The sequence below is a fragment of the Artemia sp. Qi Xiang Cuo genome, chromosome 17 (assembly GCF_049724085.1).
Source record: "Artemia sp. Qi Xiang Cuo chromosome 17, ASM4972408v1, whole genome shotgun sequence".
Lineage (NCBI taxonomy): Eukaryota > Metazoa > Arthropoda > Branchiopoda > Anostraca > Artemiidae > Artemia > Artemia sp. Qi Xiang Cuo.
This window is the reverse complement of record NC_142810.1, coordinates 13,362,636-13,379,083: the sequence shown is the minus strand read 5'-3', so window position 1 is coordinate 13,379,083 and position 16,448 is coordinate 13,362,636. Positions and strand designations below refer to the sequence as shown.

The 16,448-nt window shown below is 34.7% G+C and overlaps 1 protein-coding gene across 1 annotated transcript in view; it reads right to left on the bottom strand.

Moving 5' to 3' along the window:
* Nucleotides 1-6,940: 6,940 nt before the first annotated feature.
* Nucleotides 6,941-16,448, bottom strand: part of Tmep (Transmembrane endosomal protein) — an 87,872-nt gene continuing 78,364 nt past the window's right edge. The window contains exons 7-8 of the mRNA XM_089103539.1: nt 10,962-11,046; nt 6,941-7,098 (exon numbers count right to left, since the gene is read on the bottom strand). Of these exons, the coding sequence (XP_088959665.1) occupies nt 6,956-7,098; nt 10,962-11,046 (228 nt within the window). The 3' untranslated portion in view covers nt 6,941-6,955. The remainder of the gene's footprint in view (nt 7,099-10,961; nt 11,047-16,448) is intronic.

Sequence of the window (16,448 nt, the reverse complement as noted above, 5' to 3'; positions counted from 1 at the left end):
GGTTCTTAGGGAAGCAAACAATGCGGTCAATGTTGCCATGTTGAACGGTGAGTAAAAATAAGCAAAAATAACTAGGTAGATTTGACAACGCTTTTCGGCTATAAAAGTCAAACATAAAACAATCAGTTGATTCCCAAAAGACAGCTAGACCTTAAAAGGAAAGCTGCATCTACTTTATCTGTTTCATGCCAATTGTTCTTAGCTTCTTTTAGCTGATTTTTCATCCATTTTTTTTTTTTTTTTTTTTTTTTTTTTTTTTTTTGACCTGCTACTACCAAGAATTGCATAGTTGTGCTTCATTTTGCATTTGTTTTTAGCTTCTCTTGGTGATTTTTCTATTTCGTTTTTAATTTGGCACTAGCTACTACCCAAAATTTTATAGCTGTGCTTTTTTTGTATTTGCTTATAGCTTCAATTGGTGATTTTTCACCCAAGTTCCTTTTTTTTTAATTTGACACCCAGTGCTACCCAAAATTGCATACTTGTGCATGCAGGTATGTTTCGGTCAAAACTGAATTAATAAATTCTCCTAATTCTTAAGGTATGTTTCCACTTAACCAATTAAAACAATCAGATTTCATTTTCAACTGTCCGTTGTCCTTGAAGCTAGTTATTCCCTGTGAAACATGCGACAACCCTACAGTAGTAACTTGCACCATAAGGACAAGGTACTTATATCGAATGATTTATTAGCCATAGATCAATTCACTCACTATCTTGAATCATAATATTGTTTGTTTTAGAGAATCATCTAAATTGGCTAAAAAAAAAATATAAATATATTCCTTTTTTCACATGATTCTGAAGTGTTTTCATCGTATTTTAAAGCAAAATTTTAGAACAAAAAACAAAGCCTAAAATGTAATTCAGTAGATGTGCTAAGATCTTGCTCAAGCAACATAAGCCTTAAGGTTTTCTGGTTCCAATCAAGCTCCGGAATGAACTAAAAGACGCGGGCTAGTAAAATATTAAACGTATAAACCACATGCAAAGAAGGGTGCTGCAATTGAGCCCAACAGTGAGTATCCAACAAGCATAGTTGATTTATAATTAAAATAAAACGGAAATATTCAAAACGGTGAAACTTTTAATATAACAGTGAACTTTCACAGTTTTATTAAAAGTTGTTTCACAGGGCGGTGAAGTCTAAGAAATGTATATTGGACTTACTGCTTACTTAAGATCTTCGGAATGCCCTCCCCCCTCAAGGGTGTCGTTTTACAAAAACACAGGGGATGGATCAAGTTTTATTATGTTTTTAATGAGGATACAAAAAAGGTATTTTTAAAATCTGAAAGGGCATTTTTTTCAATTTTTTCAATGAAATGCCAAAAAGATATTTTTCATAATCCCTTTAATCGGAACCACTGCTCAAGTTGGTTTTCAAAACCCCTGTATACATTGCGCTGAAGCACCCTCTTGTAACTAAGATCCCAACATTACATTACGTTAAGACAAAATTAATTACTCAAAACTAAAAAAAAATACCTTTAACTCTAAATCTAATTTTTTTCCCTAAACAATAAAATGAATTTTCAATTGATAAATATAGTAGAAAAACAAATTGGAGAAACGAAGATGGATATGGGGTTTTTAAAGCCAAGAAAAATACTGGACCAAACAAAACGAATATTTCGGGAGGACAACCGCTTCCCTTTTTCCACGCTAGAAGAAAAATTTACAAGGAAACAAGTTCGCGTTGTCTGAACAAAAATCAAGGTTTTGAACAAGTTCAAAACCTTGAAGAATTAAAAAACCAAAAAAACAAGACGTAAAAATTAACAACAGACAAAATCAAATTTAACATAACTGAAAATTTTAGAAGCAAAAGAACCTAACATAGGAGAAAGCCACTCACCAATATCTCCGATTAACATAATACTTCTTCTTTATTCGCTACGCTCTTTTTTTATATATATTTTTTGTCATGGCAGGCCATTGTGTAAATTATCTTTGGAAAATATAGTTATATATCACACAAACTTTTTCTTCTTAGATTTCCGAACAAAAAAAAACCATCCGCACAAAAATTTATGAAATTAAAAAATGTCCCGACAAAACTTGAACAATCGTTTGACCCGTTAAGCATGGTGATTTTGGAATAATCGTTTGACCCCTATTTTATCAACGTCATTAACAATTGCAAAATACACGGAATAAATCGTAAAGAGTGTTTGAGAAGGGGCCAATTTTCACGAGGATCAGAGCTGGATGGGCTCCACCCACGTGCGCCTGTGTTTGTCCAACGAAAGTTTGCTCTTGGTTCGATTCTTCTCTCATCCATTTCTTACTGAACCCGACGAAAAGATCTGGTTCAACTCGGCCTTGAGGCCAGTGTAGAACTGGTTTGATAAATTTAGTGTTATGTTGAATAAATGGTTGTTTTCACGAAGGTGAAATGGCGGCATGAGCATGAGTTCAACTGTCATCGTCGTGCAATTGGCCCCAAGGTGCCCTCTACTACCGGTACCCTACCTTTTTCCCGGCACTGCCTTTATCAGAGGGACATCTATTAAAAGATTGTTAAAATTAAAGGTGGCGGTTGGTGATTCAGGGATAAAATCTACTTGGGAAAACTAAAAATTGAATGGCAATATTGTTTGTACACAAGTTGTGAATTCACAAAAATCTCAAGTACGTGCGGTTTGCAATGATATACCTAGAATTGTAGAAGATTTTATGTCACACTATCTTTATTTGAAGTCAAAAACCACATATTTAGGCGAATTAGCTGACAATAAGGCAAAAAATTGGACAGAAATTCATTTTAATTGAAACGAAGGCTATTTCATGATGTGAAACTTGGCTAACAAGTAAAATAAAAAAGTTTTTAAAAAATCACAGTCACTGGGAGTCCAACCTACGAGCCGAAGCTTCTACTCGTAGACTAAGACGATTATGAAACTTTTGCCATACTGTTTTAGTTCAGACTTGACCGTTTAAGATAAAAAAAATCGATAAAATTAAATCATGTTTTAAATTCAGGTTATTTTTAACGGTAAAAATAAATACGCAACCAGCATCCAGCACTGCAACTTTGGCAAATATAGTTGAGCCGAGTGTACATGAATGCGAGAGTAATTATTAATACATAATTTACATAATTTATATATATATATATATTTATATATCAAATTCTCCACTCAATTATGCTTTCATAAAACACCGGTTTCGGGTAGTATGTTTCAAAACAGTTGTAGGTTAACAACACCCTGCCTGTCCAAAATTATTTAGGTTTTATTATAATCAACTAAATGAAAGAAATGTTGTTAATTTCAATAGAATTTTAATTTCAACTAAAATAATTTAAATATAATCAATTATCTGTAAAATTTGGTCTAGTACATTAATTATAGACGTTGTGACGTTCAGTGTCAAGTGAACTGCTAGTAACTAAAAGGAGTATTATTATTGTTCACGTTGTTTTTTGTTATTCTGATTCGAGCATTCTCTCATTCACTTAAAAGTGTTTCGCTTCTCTTTGACGGTATATGAAAAAAGGCTAACCTAAAAAATTAGTTTTCGTGGCACGGAAAAAGAAAAAAGACAAAAATGAAACCAACAACTTCATGAAAACAACTTCATGAAAACAACTTCAAACAAACATTTTGAAAGCAACACATTTGAAGATCAATGAAAGTTTCTCTCATCACGAGAAAATAATTAAACAGCACAAACAAAAGCCTAAGACGATAACCAGAAAATGTCTTCAAATCAAAGAACCCATGTCACTGTTCTCTTGTAAGCGAACACAAGAGCAAGAACATCACCAAGAAGTCAAAGAACACAACTTTGAAGCAGTCAAAGTTATCTTATAAGATTGGATCTTACAAAAGAAGTGAAACTGCAGTACATTGACTGAATTATAAAAGAAGAAAGGGCTTGAATAAAATAGGCGAAAGGAACTATTGTACGGGGACAGTGCACTAAATGGATCGCTGTTTCAGAGCTGGAGCAGTCGTTTTTTTTTGCAACAGAGCCATCTATTTTGCCCGGCTGATGCTCTAAACATCCATTAGAAAATATTCGGTAAATATTGAATAATTCACATAAATGACCTACGAATAAAGTGAAGATACCACTCAATGCCTTTTTTTGTGTTCGTTCTTTCCAAATAAAATATTTTTTTTGCACGAATTCAATTTTAACCTAACCTATCCTTACCCAAATATATAACTCATTAGGCCAATATATTTCCTATGCGTTTATTAATTCTCGAAGTTGTCACTGTCAATTCAATTTACGGGTAAACCGGTTTAAACAAGAGTGACACTAAACAGAAGTATATAAGCCGGATCTAAAACAAGAAAAAAAGGCATCATCTTTGAGGGTCTGTAAAGCGCTTAAACTTAAATTTGAGCCAATAACGATTATTATGTTCGGAAATAGCATAAAAAAAGCATCGAGTTTTATATTCACTTTATTCGTAAGTCATTTATATGACTATGTCATTTATACTACTAAATATTTACCAAATATTCAAGTTTTTTCAGGAGTAAGACTTTTCTTTCCGTTTATGTAAGGTAAGTACAGTAGAGGGCAATAGACTGTATAGTCCAGAGCCATGCTGATGATCTCTATTTCATGGCCCTTCAGCCAGGACGTGCAAAGGGGGTTGGGGGCAAGCCATCCTATGCTTTCACACAATTACATTCCTCATATTTCTTCTATACCCATTTCGAGCTGGAACAACTCTGACTGAGCTTGCAGTCACAACACTGTCCTAAACCAAATAATCGACAACACAATGAGTTGTACCTCAGCCATGAACACCATATCGAGTGCAAACCACTCGACTAAGACAGTTTTTTGACGCATTTAGGTCTGCAATATTTTATAAATTTTTTCTAAGTGAGGTGACGGATTAATTTTCAAACAAAAGAAAATTTATCTCCTCCATTTCACCAAATTTTGCACTCGTCAGAGGAAATGATCTATTAGGGAAGAGTTATTCCGTTAATTAGGAAGACACATTAGGTAATAGCATTTTTCAGAAACCCATTGACATAATCTCAACACTTTAAAACAAGAACAAAAACAGTGATTAACTACCATCCCTCTTTGTCTCACATCGGATCAGAAAAAAAGATCTGTACGTCTCGAAAGGAAATATTCTGAGGAATAGATTAAGTCAACAATGACGCCAGTACCGTCTAAAGGTGTGATGTGCTTAAGAGTAAGTTTATGTGCTTACACACGAACATGCGCGGTAAACACTTTTTTTCGGAGAGTTGGGTAAAATATTCATCAAAACACAAAAACTAGACAAGATATATATGAAAAATATAAAAACTAAAATTGGAAAAAGAAAGTTACACAAATTATGAGATTTCAGTAAGGGGGAGAAACGAAAACTAGGGGATGGTGAATCCTCCTTGTGTATGTGCCTGGTGAAATGTTCAGTCTGTTTTTCAATAAGGAGGCAAATTTGCTCTCCAAATATGATAAATACCTTTCATTGCGCATAGAGACCACCTAATTTGATAAGACATATGTAAAATAAACTTGAACCTATATTTAATGTATATTCATATAGTTCACACAAAACTTGGGAGTGCTGATAACATGCCTATATACAGGAGGATGAAGGGAATAGCTCTCCCTCAAATGGGTCCAAAAGTCCCCTTCCCCTACCTCAAGAGATTTCGAAATATGCTTACATAAAAAACACTTGTTTCCTATCTTGGGAAAACCTTTTGACCCCCCCCCATCCCCCTTCGAATGCCTAGGGTGTCTGCAACTGGATAATAGTTGCGATAAGATATATTTCAAAAACTTTTACCTCAGTCTAGTGATCGTTCATCTGGTTCCTCAAAACTAAGCACGATGATAACATAAAAATGTATACCGGAGGATGAAAGAGAGCCTTCTGGGTGGAACCAAAAGACCCCCTCGCCCATAGATGAATTAAAAAGTTTCATAAAAAAAGAGTACTTTAAAGCCCACTTTCGACAGAATAAATTTATACCCCCACCCTCAAACTCTAAGACAGTGAATAACTACTGCTGATAAGGAATTGCCAACATTTAGGTTTCTTTAAGCGAGGACAAGTCACGCCCATAAAATAATATCAAACCTGAATCAGAAAAAAAAAATCCAAGCAAGTCCATTCCGGTTTGCTATTTTTTTTTTCTAGTAGTCTGTTAAAGCTAAAATCCAGAGCAAATCTAGACTGAACGCTTCTGTTTCGGGGGAACAGGAATATGTTTCACAGGAAACAGGGAACATATTTCGAAAACAAGGAGCAAAAATAATAGGGATTTTTAAGCGAATGACAATTCAGACCCAATAAAATAATATCAGACCTGAATCGGGAAAAATATCAAAAGTCTGTTCATTCTGGTTAAGCTCAAATCCAGACTGAACACTTCAGTATTGGGGGAACAGGGAACATGTTTAAAAATTAGCAGGGAGCAAAGGGAAAAGAGGTCTTTAAGCGAATGACAATTCGAACCCAATAAAATAGTATCAGACATGAATCAGAAAAAATATCAAAAGTCTGTTCATTCTGCTTAAGCTCAAATCCAAACTGAACATTTCAGTATTAGGGGAACAGGGAACATGTTTAAAAAACAACAGGGAGCAAAGGGAAGAGAGGTCTTTAAGCGAAAGACAATTCAAACCCAATAAAATAGTATCAGACATGAATCAGAAAAAATATCAAAAGTCTGTTCATTCTGCTTAAGCTCAAATCCAAACTGAACATTTCAGTATTAGGGGAACAGGGAACATGTTTAAAAAACAACAGGGAGCAAAGGGAAGAAAGGTCTTTAAGCGAATGACAATTCACACCCAATAAAATAATATCAGACCTGAATCAGAAAAAATATCAAAAGTCTGTTCATTCTGCTTAAGCTCAAATCCAAACTGAACATTTCAGTATTAGGGGAACAGGGAAAATGTTTAAAAAACAACAGGGAGCAAAGGGAAGAGAAGTCTTTAAGCGAATGACAATTCACACCCAATAAAATAATATCAGACCTGAATCAGAAAAAATTTCAAAAGTCTGTTCATTCTGGTAAAGCGAACTCAAATCCAGAGCAAATCCTGATTGCACGCTTGATTTTCCATGCACCTGACCCATACGACGAGGTGAAGCTAAACATGCAAAAAAGAAACAAGCTTGTAAACAGGAAAGCCAACAAAATACTCATATAGAATGGCTAAAAGTTCCAAATAGTTCATGCCAACTTAAAAAACAAAAAGGTGGGGGGGGGAAGAGTTAAAGCAGATGTTTTTGTGTCTTTTTGCAGAAGAAAGTAAGCAAGAATATAAGCTTAAAAGTTGGCAAAGAGCTGGAGAAGGAAAAAGGAGGAGAGAAAAGAGGATGCAGTTAGAGAGAGAAAATGAGAAATAGACAAGGTGAGAGAAGGCTTGAAAGTTTCTAAGTTCAAATAAAGCTTCTACAAAGTAATAAATTTGCAGGAAAAAACCCACAGAAGCCTAAAAAAGCAACATTTTTACACATACATAGGAAACCGATATAAGGCAAATCTTGATAAGAAGGCATGACATGGCGGCTCAAATTCTTCTGAATTTTGAAATGCTCATAATTGAAGATAAACAAGCACAAAATAATGACTTATCAACATAATAAGCCAACTTATGCATATTTTTGGGCTATGCCTGGTAGAATAAGAGAGGGGGGGCTGGATGCAATTACGATGGCAGAGATTATTATATTTAAAAAAAACTGAATTAAATAGTAGTATTTTTTTCCAAACTCAATAGCACTTTCCAAAAGATTGCCAAAGAAACTCCCATTCTTCTTTTTTGAGGAGTAAGTTCGAGTGTTCCTGTTGTTAATCCGAGCCTCCAATTTGAGGCTTTATTTGCTTATCCAATTTTTTTCTAGTTCAAATTGTCAATTTGAGGTGTTGTCCTGTTCAAGCTGCAAGTTTAAAGCTTTGCTTTGAGTCTTCAAGCAGTGAATTTGATTCTTCAATTTGTCATCCAGTTTTTAGATTGATCGTACAAAGAATAAAAAATCGGAAACTAAGAAACTTTAAGGAGGTTAAGAAGGAAAGGTTCAAAAGTGATAAGAAGGATTGAGAGCACTATACCATCAACTAAACAACATCATTAATTCTAAATCATTGAATTTCCTAGGCTATTGTGATGACCATTTTGAAATAACCAAAATGACTATTTTTAAAATTTGTGTTTTTTGTCACTGATAAATTAAATACGGAGACGGCACATGTGCATTTAAACGTTGGCGAAGTAAAACCGCAAAGATATCCAGCTGTGACGGAACAAAATCTAGCAGGCTTTCTCACCCTCTAAGAATGAAAATCTAGAGCTGGTCCAAAGTAAAGACCATTAATCATTATTAGCACCAAAATATTTCAGAGGAGAGACAGAAGTTCCTGTTAAACTAATGGTTATTGTAAACCGAGGAAAATATAATAGTTATGATCTGGCCTAAACTTACTACACTTTCTGTGACCATTCTGTTATCTATATCTAAGGTCTTTTCCCTATTCTTAAGAATGGTAATTCTAATAGGATCCAGACAAAATATTTCAAATTTTGTAATTTCTTCTTTATCTTCAATAAAACCAAAAACAAATTCTTGTGAGTAATCTAGGCCTTTCTGACATACTTGTATCTTGTAAGTCAGAGATACGGCATAGAAAACTGTCACATATGGCAATATTCGAACCAAGATTAGGAAGCTACAGTGATGACAGTGGTCAAATATGGCTCTGAAGCCATATGGGAGGAAGAGTTGCTAGATATTTGCCAGATAGATTACCGAGTACCCGGACTGTTTTGAGTACCCGGCTGACTGACCGTATTTCAAAGAGTAGGCTGTACAAAAAGTGTGGTTCAATCCCGCTTTCTAGGGCTGTAATGAGAGAAAGGTTGTGATGGCTGGGGCACGTTCTGTGGATGAAGGATGACAGATTGTCCTTATTGGCCAACCGTCGAAGGCTAAACGGAAAGCAGGTCGTCTTCGGTTGGGGTGGGAGGATGTCGTAAGGAAAGATTTAAGGACATTAGAACCTCTTGGGAGGATGCAAAGGAAGAGCCTCTGAATAGATTAGACTGATGAGGAGCGTGTGTAGCTGTGTTCACCTCAGGCGGCTTGGTGCTGCTGTGATTTGTTTGTAGTAATAGTAGTACATGGTTTATGCGTGTTAATACCTCGTTCAAAGTGCCTAGGACATAAGAAATAAGATATTTTGGTACTTCTGTGTTATACCCAATCTTTTATATAGTGCTAGTTTGGTTAATGCTAATGAAATAAAATAAAATAGGATGACTATAGAATAGTTTAGAAATCAATTTGGGCTTTATATTTGCACATTGGGGGGGGGGGCAAAGCATAGCATATATTATATACGGAACCTAACCTAACCTAGGTACCTTTTACCCCCCAAAACCTAAAGAACAACACTTTAAATATCGTATATGCAATTAAAACCACACTATACATCTACAGCAGTGTGTTGAATCATACCGTAAAAACGGGTTTCTTCAAAGCGTCTTGAGTTTGAGATATAAAAAGAGTTGGCATAACGCAGAAGTACTGATATTTTTGATCCCTGAGCCCACCTTAGGTCTATTCACACCTGAAATCCAGGAAGTTGTAAGATATTTCTTTTGGTTATTTAACAATTATGAAATTTATAATTGTTGAAATATGAAACATATTAAATATATTTGAAATATAAAAAATATATGAAATATATTAAATGAAATATATATATATATATGAAATATATAAACAAATTTTTATAGGACACTACCACATTTTAGTGAGTGTTGAAATGTTGAAAAAAAAAAGGAAAATTAATTAATTAAATTCTTCAAAGCTTTTCGTCCGCAAAAACTGAAATACAATCTGCTGAATCCTAGACAACTACACCTTCAAAAGAAATGTAGACCTCCTTAAGTTGTTTAGTACCGTATGTTTTTAGATTTTTTTTATTTTTTTTTTTTATTTTTTTATACTGAGTTTTCGCACACGTCTTTCTTATTGAAATTGGTACCTGCTATTAACCCAAAAACTGTGCAACTGCATAAGGAGCAGAGGCGGTTTTAGGGGAGGGACAGAGGGAGCACTTGCCCAAGGCGCAGACATTTTAGGGGTGCAAAATTTTAAATAAATAATCTAACGCTTATAATCATTTTATAATTTTTGAAATTTTATTTTTATTAAAATAAAGTATAGGGCGCAGTTAATAAATGAAGAAAATATTAAATAATAATTAAGAGAATTAATAATCATTAAATAATTTAAATGATAAATTAAATAATTAATAAAAATTAAATCATTAAGTAATTAACAAATTGAAGAAAAATTGTTAATAAATGAAAATTTCTTTAAAATTTGGACTGATTTTTTTTTTGACAGACAGGGGGGGGGGGGGAAGGTGCTAATCAAGATTTTGCCCCGGGCTCCAGAGAGACCCGAACCGCCACTGATAAGGAGACCTTTTTCGTTAAAAACTAAAGCCTCAAAATTTTCCTAATTTATAAAATATACATGGTTGTAGAATTTTTCACGTAACCAATATAAAACAAAATCACTGCCCTTGGTACTAAAAGAAGGGTAATATTAAAAAATCTGGATAAATTACATAAATGTCTTCTTTATCTTCAACTTTGGGCTACATTTCCAAGTTAGACATGCAACATAAGAAATTCTCAGGTATGGCTTATTTACATTCATAAGTTGATAAAGTATTTTAAGCGTTTATCAAGTTGATTAAGTTATTAAGTATTTTTTCATAGTTACTTTACCATAATACGACTGTAATTGTCGGTTATAAATAAATTAATTAATTAACTAACTACTAATTCAAGCTGTACATTTGAATGTTCAGCTCTAGTTTTAAATAATGATTAAATGTCAGCTTTTTTCCAATTTCAGCATTACAAAAAAAATTGGATTCAATCTTTTTTTTATTTTTTTTTTGTCTAAGAGAAATTACTGAAAGTTTACAACTTACTTGCGCTATATTGGGTATACTGCTGATACTGAGGATGGAAGTTATGGAATGCATCAGTGACCATGTCCTTGGGATTGACAGTCTCCTACAAAAGCAACAATTAGTCGCAAATATATTTTGAATAATATTACTTTTTATAATCGGCAAGTCTCCGTAATACTCAGCACATCCCTATTCTGGAAAACTATGACGTAATGCTATAGAACAGGAAATGGTTTCTCTGGAGATGTTTTAAATCAGTTTCGGTTGATTTTCGGGTGCTCGCAAAAGAACATCTCTTTTCTTTTTTATGCCCGAAGCCTAAAGGCAAGAGAGTATATCTTATCATAGAGTTCGCATAGTCAGCAGGTTTCATTACAAGGAAGCGAATTCTATACGTGATTTGGTAGGTATACCCTGATTCGTCTCACTATCGGGGGGAAGGAACTGAAATTTCAGGAAATTTCTTGTGGGAGAGCTCAGGAGAATTGAAACTTTCTGTTTGGGGGATGGAGGCAAGCTGTAACTCCTCTGGCTCTTATAAAACAGCATGCGGCTCGTGAAAAAAATAGTAAATTACTAGATTATAAAGGTTTGTGGAGTATTGGTTTGAAAACTACCTATGTTGTTGGCGCTAGGTTTTACAAGGCCGTGGGAGTTACAAGCCACCGTTCATTGCTACTTTCCATTTCACTGGTTACGACTTGGAAATTCCTCTTTGTAAGCTACATTATGAGAGATTTTCACGTTAAAACGCCTGAATTTATGTAAAACTCTGAGCTACTTATTTTTTACCTCTAAATGTTTATTGTTCCCTGAGCAAGTTTTGGTATGTTTCTGCTCTCCCAAAAGTTTGCCATCATTTCATAGCTGAGATTCAGTTCTATCAGCCTAAATAATGAAATTTTTCAAAATTAAAATTGAATTTTCAATTGAAAATCAAGTACTTTGCAGTAGGCATCAAGACATGGCTAATTGTAGAAAACAAGCCAAGACAGATAGTCCGAGTAATTGAGAGACAAAATGTTTAAATGGCACGGGTAAATGATGGGAGTAAGTATGACTCTCTTATTGGACAAGTACTTGTTTGTCGTTTTTGGAAAGGCACGCCTGCCCAGAGTCTCAAGCAGGTTGACCAAGAATAAATCTAAAGTTTTTTAGATTAAAAATACAATGACAATTGGTTGAAAATCGCTAAATAAAGGATCGTTTTCCTAATGTTGACACTAGTTTAGATTTTTCTCTAAAAGAAAGTCTAAGTAATACCATAATTTTGGCTCGGTGAACAAACAGATCTAGAATCCAGGATATGGAATATCTTGGCATTTTGGTGCAAGTTACAGCTACAAGCTTGTCACAATATCGCTTGTTTTAGAGGAAACATATACCTTCAAATCGTTGTAATAGCGCTATTTAAACGCAATATTGGTTTTATTTTTATGTCAGAATTTGTAAAAATAAAACACAATTTCATATTTCTGTTTCAAGTAAGTAACATTAATGCAACTAGACCCCGGCGCCGCGCCGGCGGATCGACCAAACGCCACCGAAGTGGCGTAACGCCGCCGGTGCGCCGCAGGCACGCCGCCGCCGGCAGAGGCGGCGGCGTTCGGTCGACTTTAAATTATTTTTACGGCAATTCTTTATTGCGTCAACTGCAAAGTCGGATCTTTTCCTTCTCGTGTGGTTTAGTATTTCGATTTTTCTGATTAGAAATCAAGCAGAGCCTCCACTATCTGTGAGTTTTCGGGTGTTTCGTCGAAAATCTATGCGTCACCCCGAAAAAAAAATGGGTTACTACAATCTCCTAAAATCACGTAATCATGATGCCAACCCTAATGATTTATCATCAGTGACTTTCCCTGCCAAATATTACTTTGTATACCATAATTCTTCACTGCTCTCTTGTTCATTAATTTTCGTCTCTTTTGTTACTTTGCATAAAAACTAGACAGATGCAATATGCTATCATACGCTTCATATGTTGACAAAAAAAAGTATCGTCTTTATGAAATGAGTTTAAATCATTTCGAATGCAGTTTCCCAATCGCTATTTCTTACATCATTCGTAGTCAAGAATTTTATTTTCAAGTTGAATAGAATTATAGAACGCATTCACTACTACACAACTTCAGCCTTTTGTTGGATTTTGAATTTGACAGCCGACAGATTGTTTCTACAGCTGAATTGTAAGTTTGCAGATTTTTTTTTTTTGCTGTTTTTAGATAAGATTTTTTTTAATGTTTAATACTCAACTATTGAACACCAGATAGAAAATAAAATCTTCTTTGTGGAACATTTTTACCCTCCCCCCCCCCAAAAAAAAAACAGCCTTCGGTTGAGACAAAATTTAGCTACAGACTACGCTATGTACTAGGTCGTGGAATTTAAGATTGAACCAGAAGTTGCTCCAAAAATATGGGTCATCAATAAAATGTAAATTGTTGCCTAAAGGGGAGGGGGATAGGGGTCTATCATCTTTAAATGATAATACCTTATTGTTTTTATTGAAAGCAGGGATGCTAAAAAGATAATTATTTTTTTCATTTAAAGTGGAGACAGAAGAAAATGATATAAAATGCCCTGGGAAACCATTGAAATATTTGATAGACCCAGGGCCCCCCATTAGGACTTGTTCATTGTCTTGGGTATTTTGCGATTTCTCATAGGCTACTGGCCTAATTTGGCTTTTGTGTGTGCTCCCTTTTAATTCGATTCCTTAGATCTTATGGAATGCAATGGCGAATCTATCACTCAGTTTTCCAATAATTTGAGGTATATCTGAATAATTTCGACATTTTTGTTGTTGTCTCTGTACCCCTTTACTCATACCCTCAATTTTTTTTCAAGGAACACTAAGCTGTTTAACGTTATTTTGCGTGTTTGTTTGAACCATATAGTGACCTTTTTAATTATTCAGTAAATTATTTTTCTAATGAAAGCTGAGACGGTATCATATCAAGCTGGTATCCAGAGGGGGGGGGGGTAGGGAGGTATTATATTTAAATGATAATAGCTCGAAATTTTATTTATTGAAAGCAGGGATCCCAAAAAGTTCTTTTTTTTTAATTTAAAGCAGAGACGGCATCCTATCAAGGTGGTATCCAGAGGGGGAGGGGGGTATTGAGCTATCATATTTAAATGATAATACCTCGATTTTTTTTTAAAGCAGAGGTGCCAATAAGTTAAATTTTTTTTATTTAAAGCAGAGACGGTATCCTATCAAGATGGTATCCAGATGGGGGGCATAGGGAGTTATTAAATTTAAGTGATAGTACCTTGATTTTTTTTTCTATTGAAAGCAGGGATGCCAAAAAGTTGAAAAGTTGACAAAATTAACAAGATTTTCGTGAGTTATACTTGATACAGCACTTGCATGGTTTTATCGTCCAAAGGGAAAGGGACATATGCGTCCAATCTGTTTTTTTTTCCTATTGATGAAAAGGATTTACTTTGAAAACATTCATTCATATGTAACAGGCAGATTCACACTAAAACGAATTGGTGTGACGAAAGCGATATCGACATCCCCATCTAACGTTGCGCTCGAGTAACAATGGCGCCTTTGGTCCAGTGCCCAAGTTACATTAAAAGGCCAGGTCATAATGAAAGCTTTCAATTTTGGAGGTTCAAGGAGGAGTCTTTGACAGTCTTATGACCTCAGGGTACTAGATGTTGCAACGTTCTTACGTATCTAGGCTACAGTGGTTTAGAAAATTCGATCACCCCACAAATGATTACCAAAAATATGCACAAATATAACAAATGTAACATTTGGAATATTATAACACCTTTTTCAAAGCTTTGAAGAGAAGCAAAAAAGTCTAAATACCCCTAACTACGCTTGAAAGGTATTTTAAAAAGAAACTGTTTGGAGATTTCCATGGAAATGACCACAGCAGAAGCTTTGAGCCTGGGTGGGGATCAAAGAGGAGTCTAAGTATTTTGACCACAGGTGACTTATTGTTGCGACTTTCTTAAATTTGGTAATTCTTGTGAGCATTTGGAAATAAGAGCTTAAACTCAATAACTGATACTAAGTGTCCTAACATTTTGATTGGATTAAAAGTGACGAACTAGGATGAACATTTCAACATCTTCCTGGAGCTACTTCAGTCTGCATTCTATTTCATTTAATTACACTTAAAACGGATGAGCTTTTCATTTTTTACCTAAGAAAATAGCTGGCACTTCATTTTTCTTCATAGCGAATAAACCATTAAGTGTTTTTTGTGTCATTGTAATTGAAGTGTTCTCATGTGAAGTGTTCATCATGTATTTTTCAAGTTGATAAATTTACTCCTTTTAGATACAGTTTATAATTTGACTGATATTAGGTATTGATCAGTTTATAATTTGGAATGAATCCCCAAAAGAAAAAATTAATAATATCCAAAAGAGCAGCCAAAGGGGATAAAAAAGCAGCAGTTCAGCCCTAGCCTACATGACATATATTCTATAAAGAAGCCAAAAAAACTTTAAAATGCATTTTTTTTTAAACTGAAATTAAAAACCAGTTTTTAATACAAGGAGGCTTTTTAGGAAACCAAAAGAGCAAAAAAAAAAAACAATCGATATCAAAGTCGCCCATTTCAACTGTTTTAAATATGACAAAACAGATATAGGAAAAGGGCATTATGAAAAAATTAAGCTTCTAAGTTCAAAGTTGTATTCAAAGTTTTTACCCAGATAACTGATGAATTTTGTGATACAGTATTTGAAGTTTTGTATGCAGTACTGCTGGATGAAAAAAACTACTAATTTTGATAATTATTTATGTTAAGAATACATAGCTAATAGATACTTCAACTACTCGTATTATGCAAGGGTTCTGAAACGCCACAGGAATTTCGTTTCTACCAGATTTCTACTTCTCTTGATGAAAACATAAAAAGGGGAGATTGGGTGGCGCTTACCTCCCTCATATTTAGGATAACTTTGAAAAAACATTAAAAATGGAAACAAGCTAAATTAAAAATATGGTATTCCTCAGATAGAGGTAGAAAGACAGCGTAACTTGCAATGAACAAAAATTATTATACATTTGAGGAGGGGATTCCTCTTTCTACCCCCACCTAAAAAATATTACAAGAACAAAAGACGAAAATCAGGGACTTAGCCATTGTTTCGTTCTCTGGAGGGGGACGGGGATCCAACCAATTCTCTGGGTAAAATCATATGGACAGAGGTAAAGTGCTAAGAGTTGGGAGAGGGTTGCAGCCCATTTCTTTTTTAGGGCAATAACATTCGCTTTTAAGTTTTCACGTCGCGCGTTTGTCGGTAGGAGCCAAAGTAGCCGAGTGATTAGCGAACTGAACTTGCCAATCTGTGGCCGTAAGGGCAGGAGTCTGATGATATTTGGTTTGTAATGGGGTTCAATGATATGACCCTGTAATCCTAGCCAGAGTTAACCCAGCTCTGAATTGGTGCATGGAGAAATCTAGGGAACGTAATCACGAAGGGTATGTAGAACCATAAAAAGGCAGGCCCCAAAACACCCCACTATAC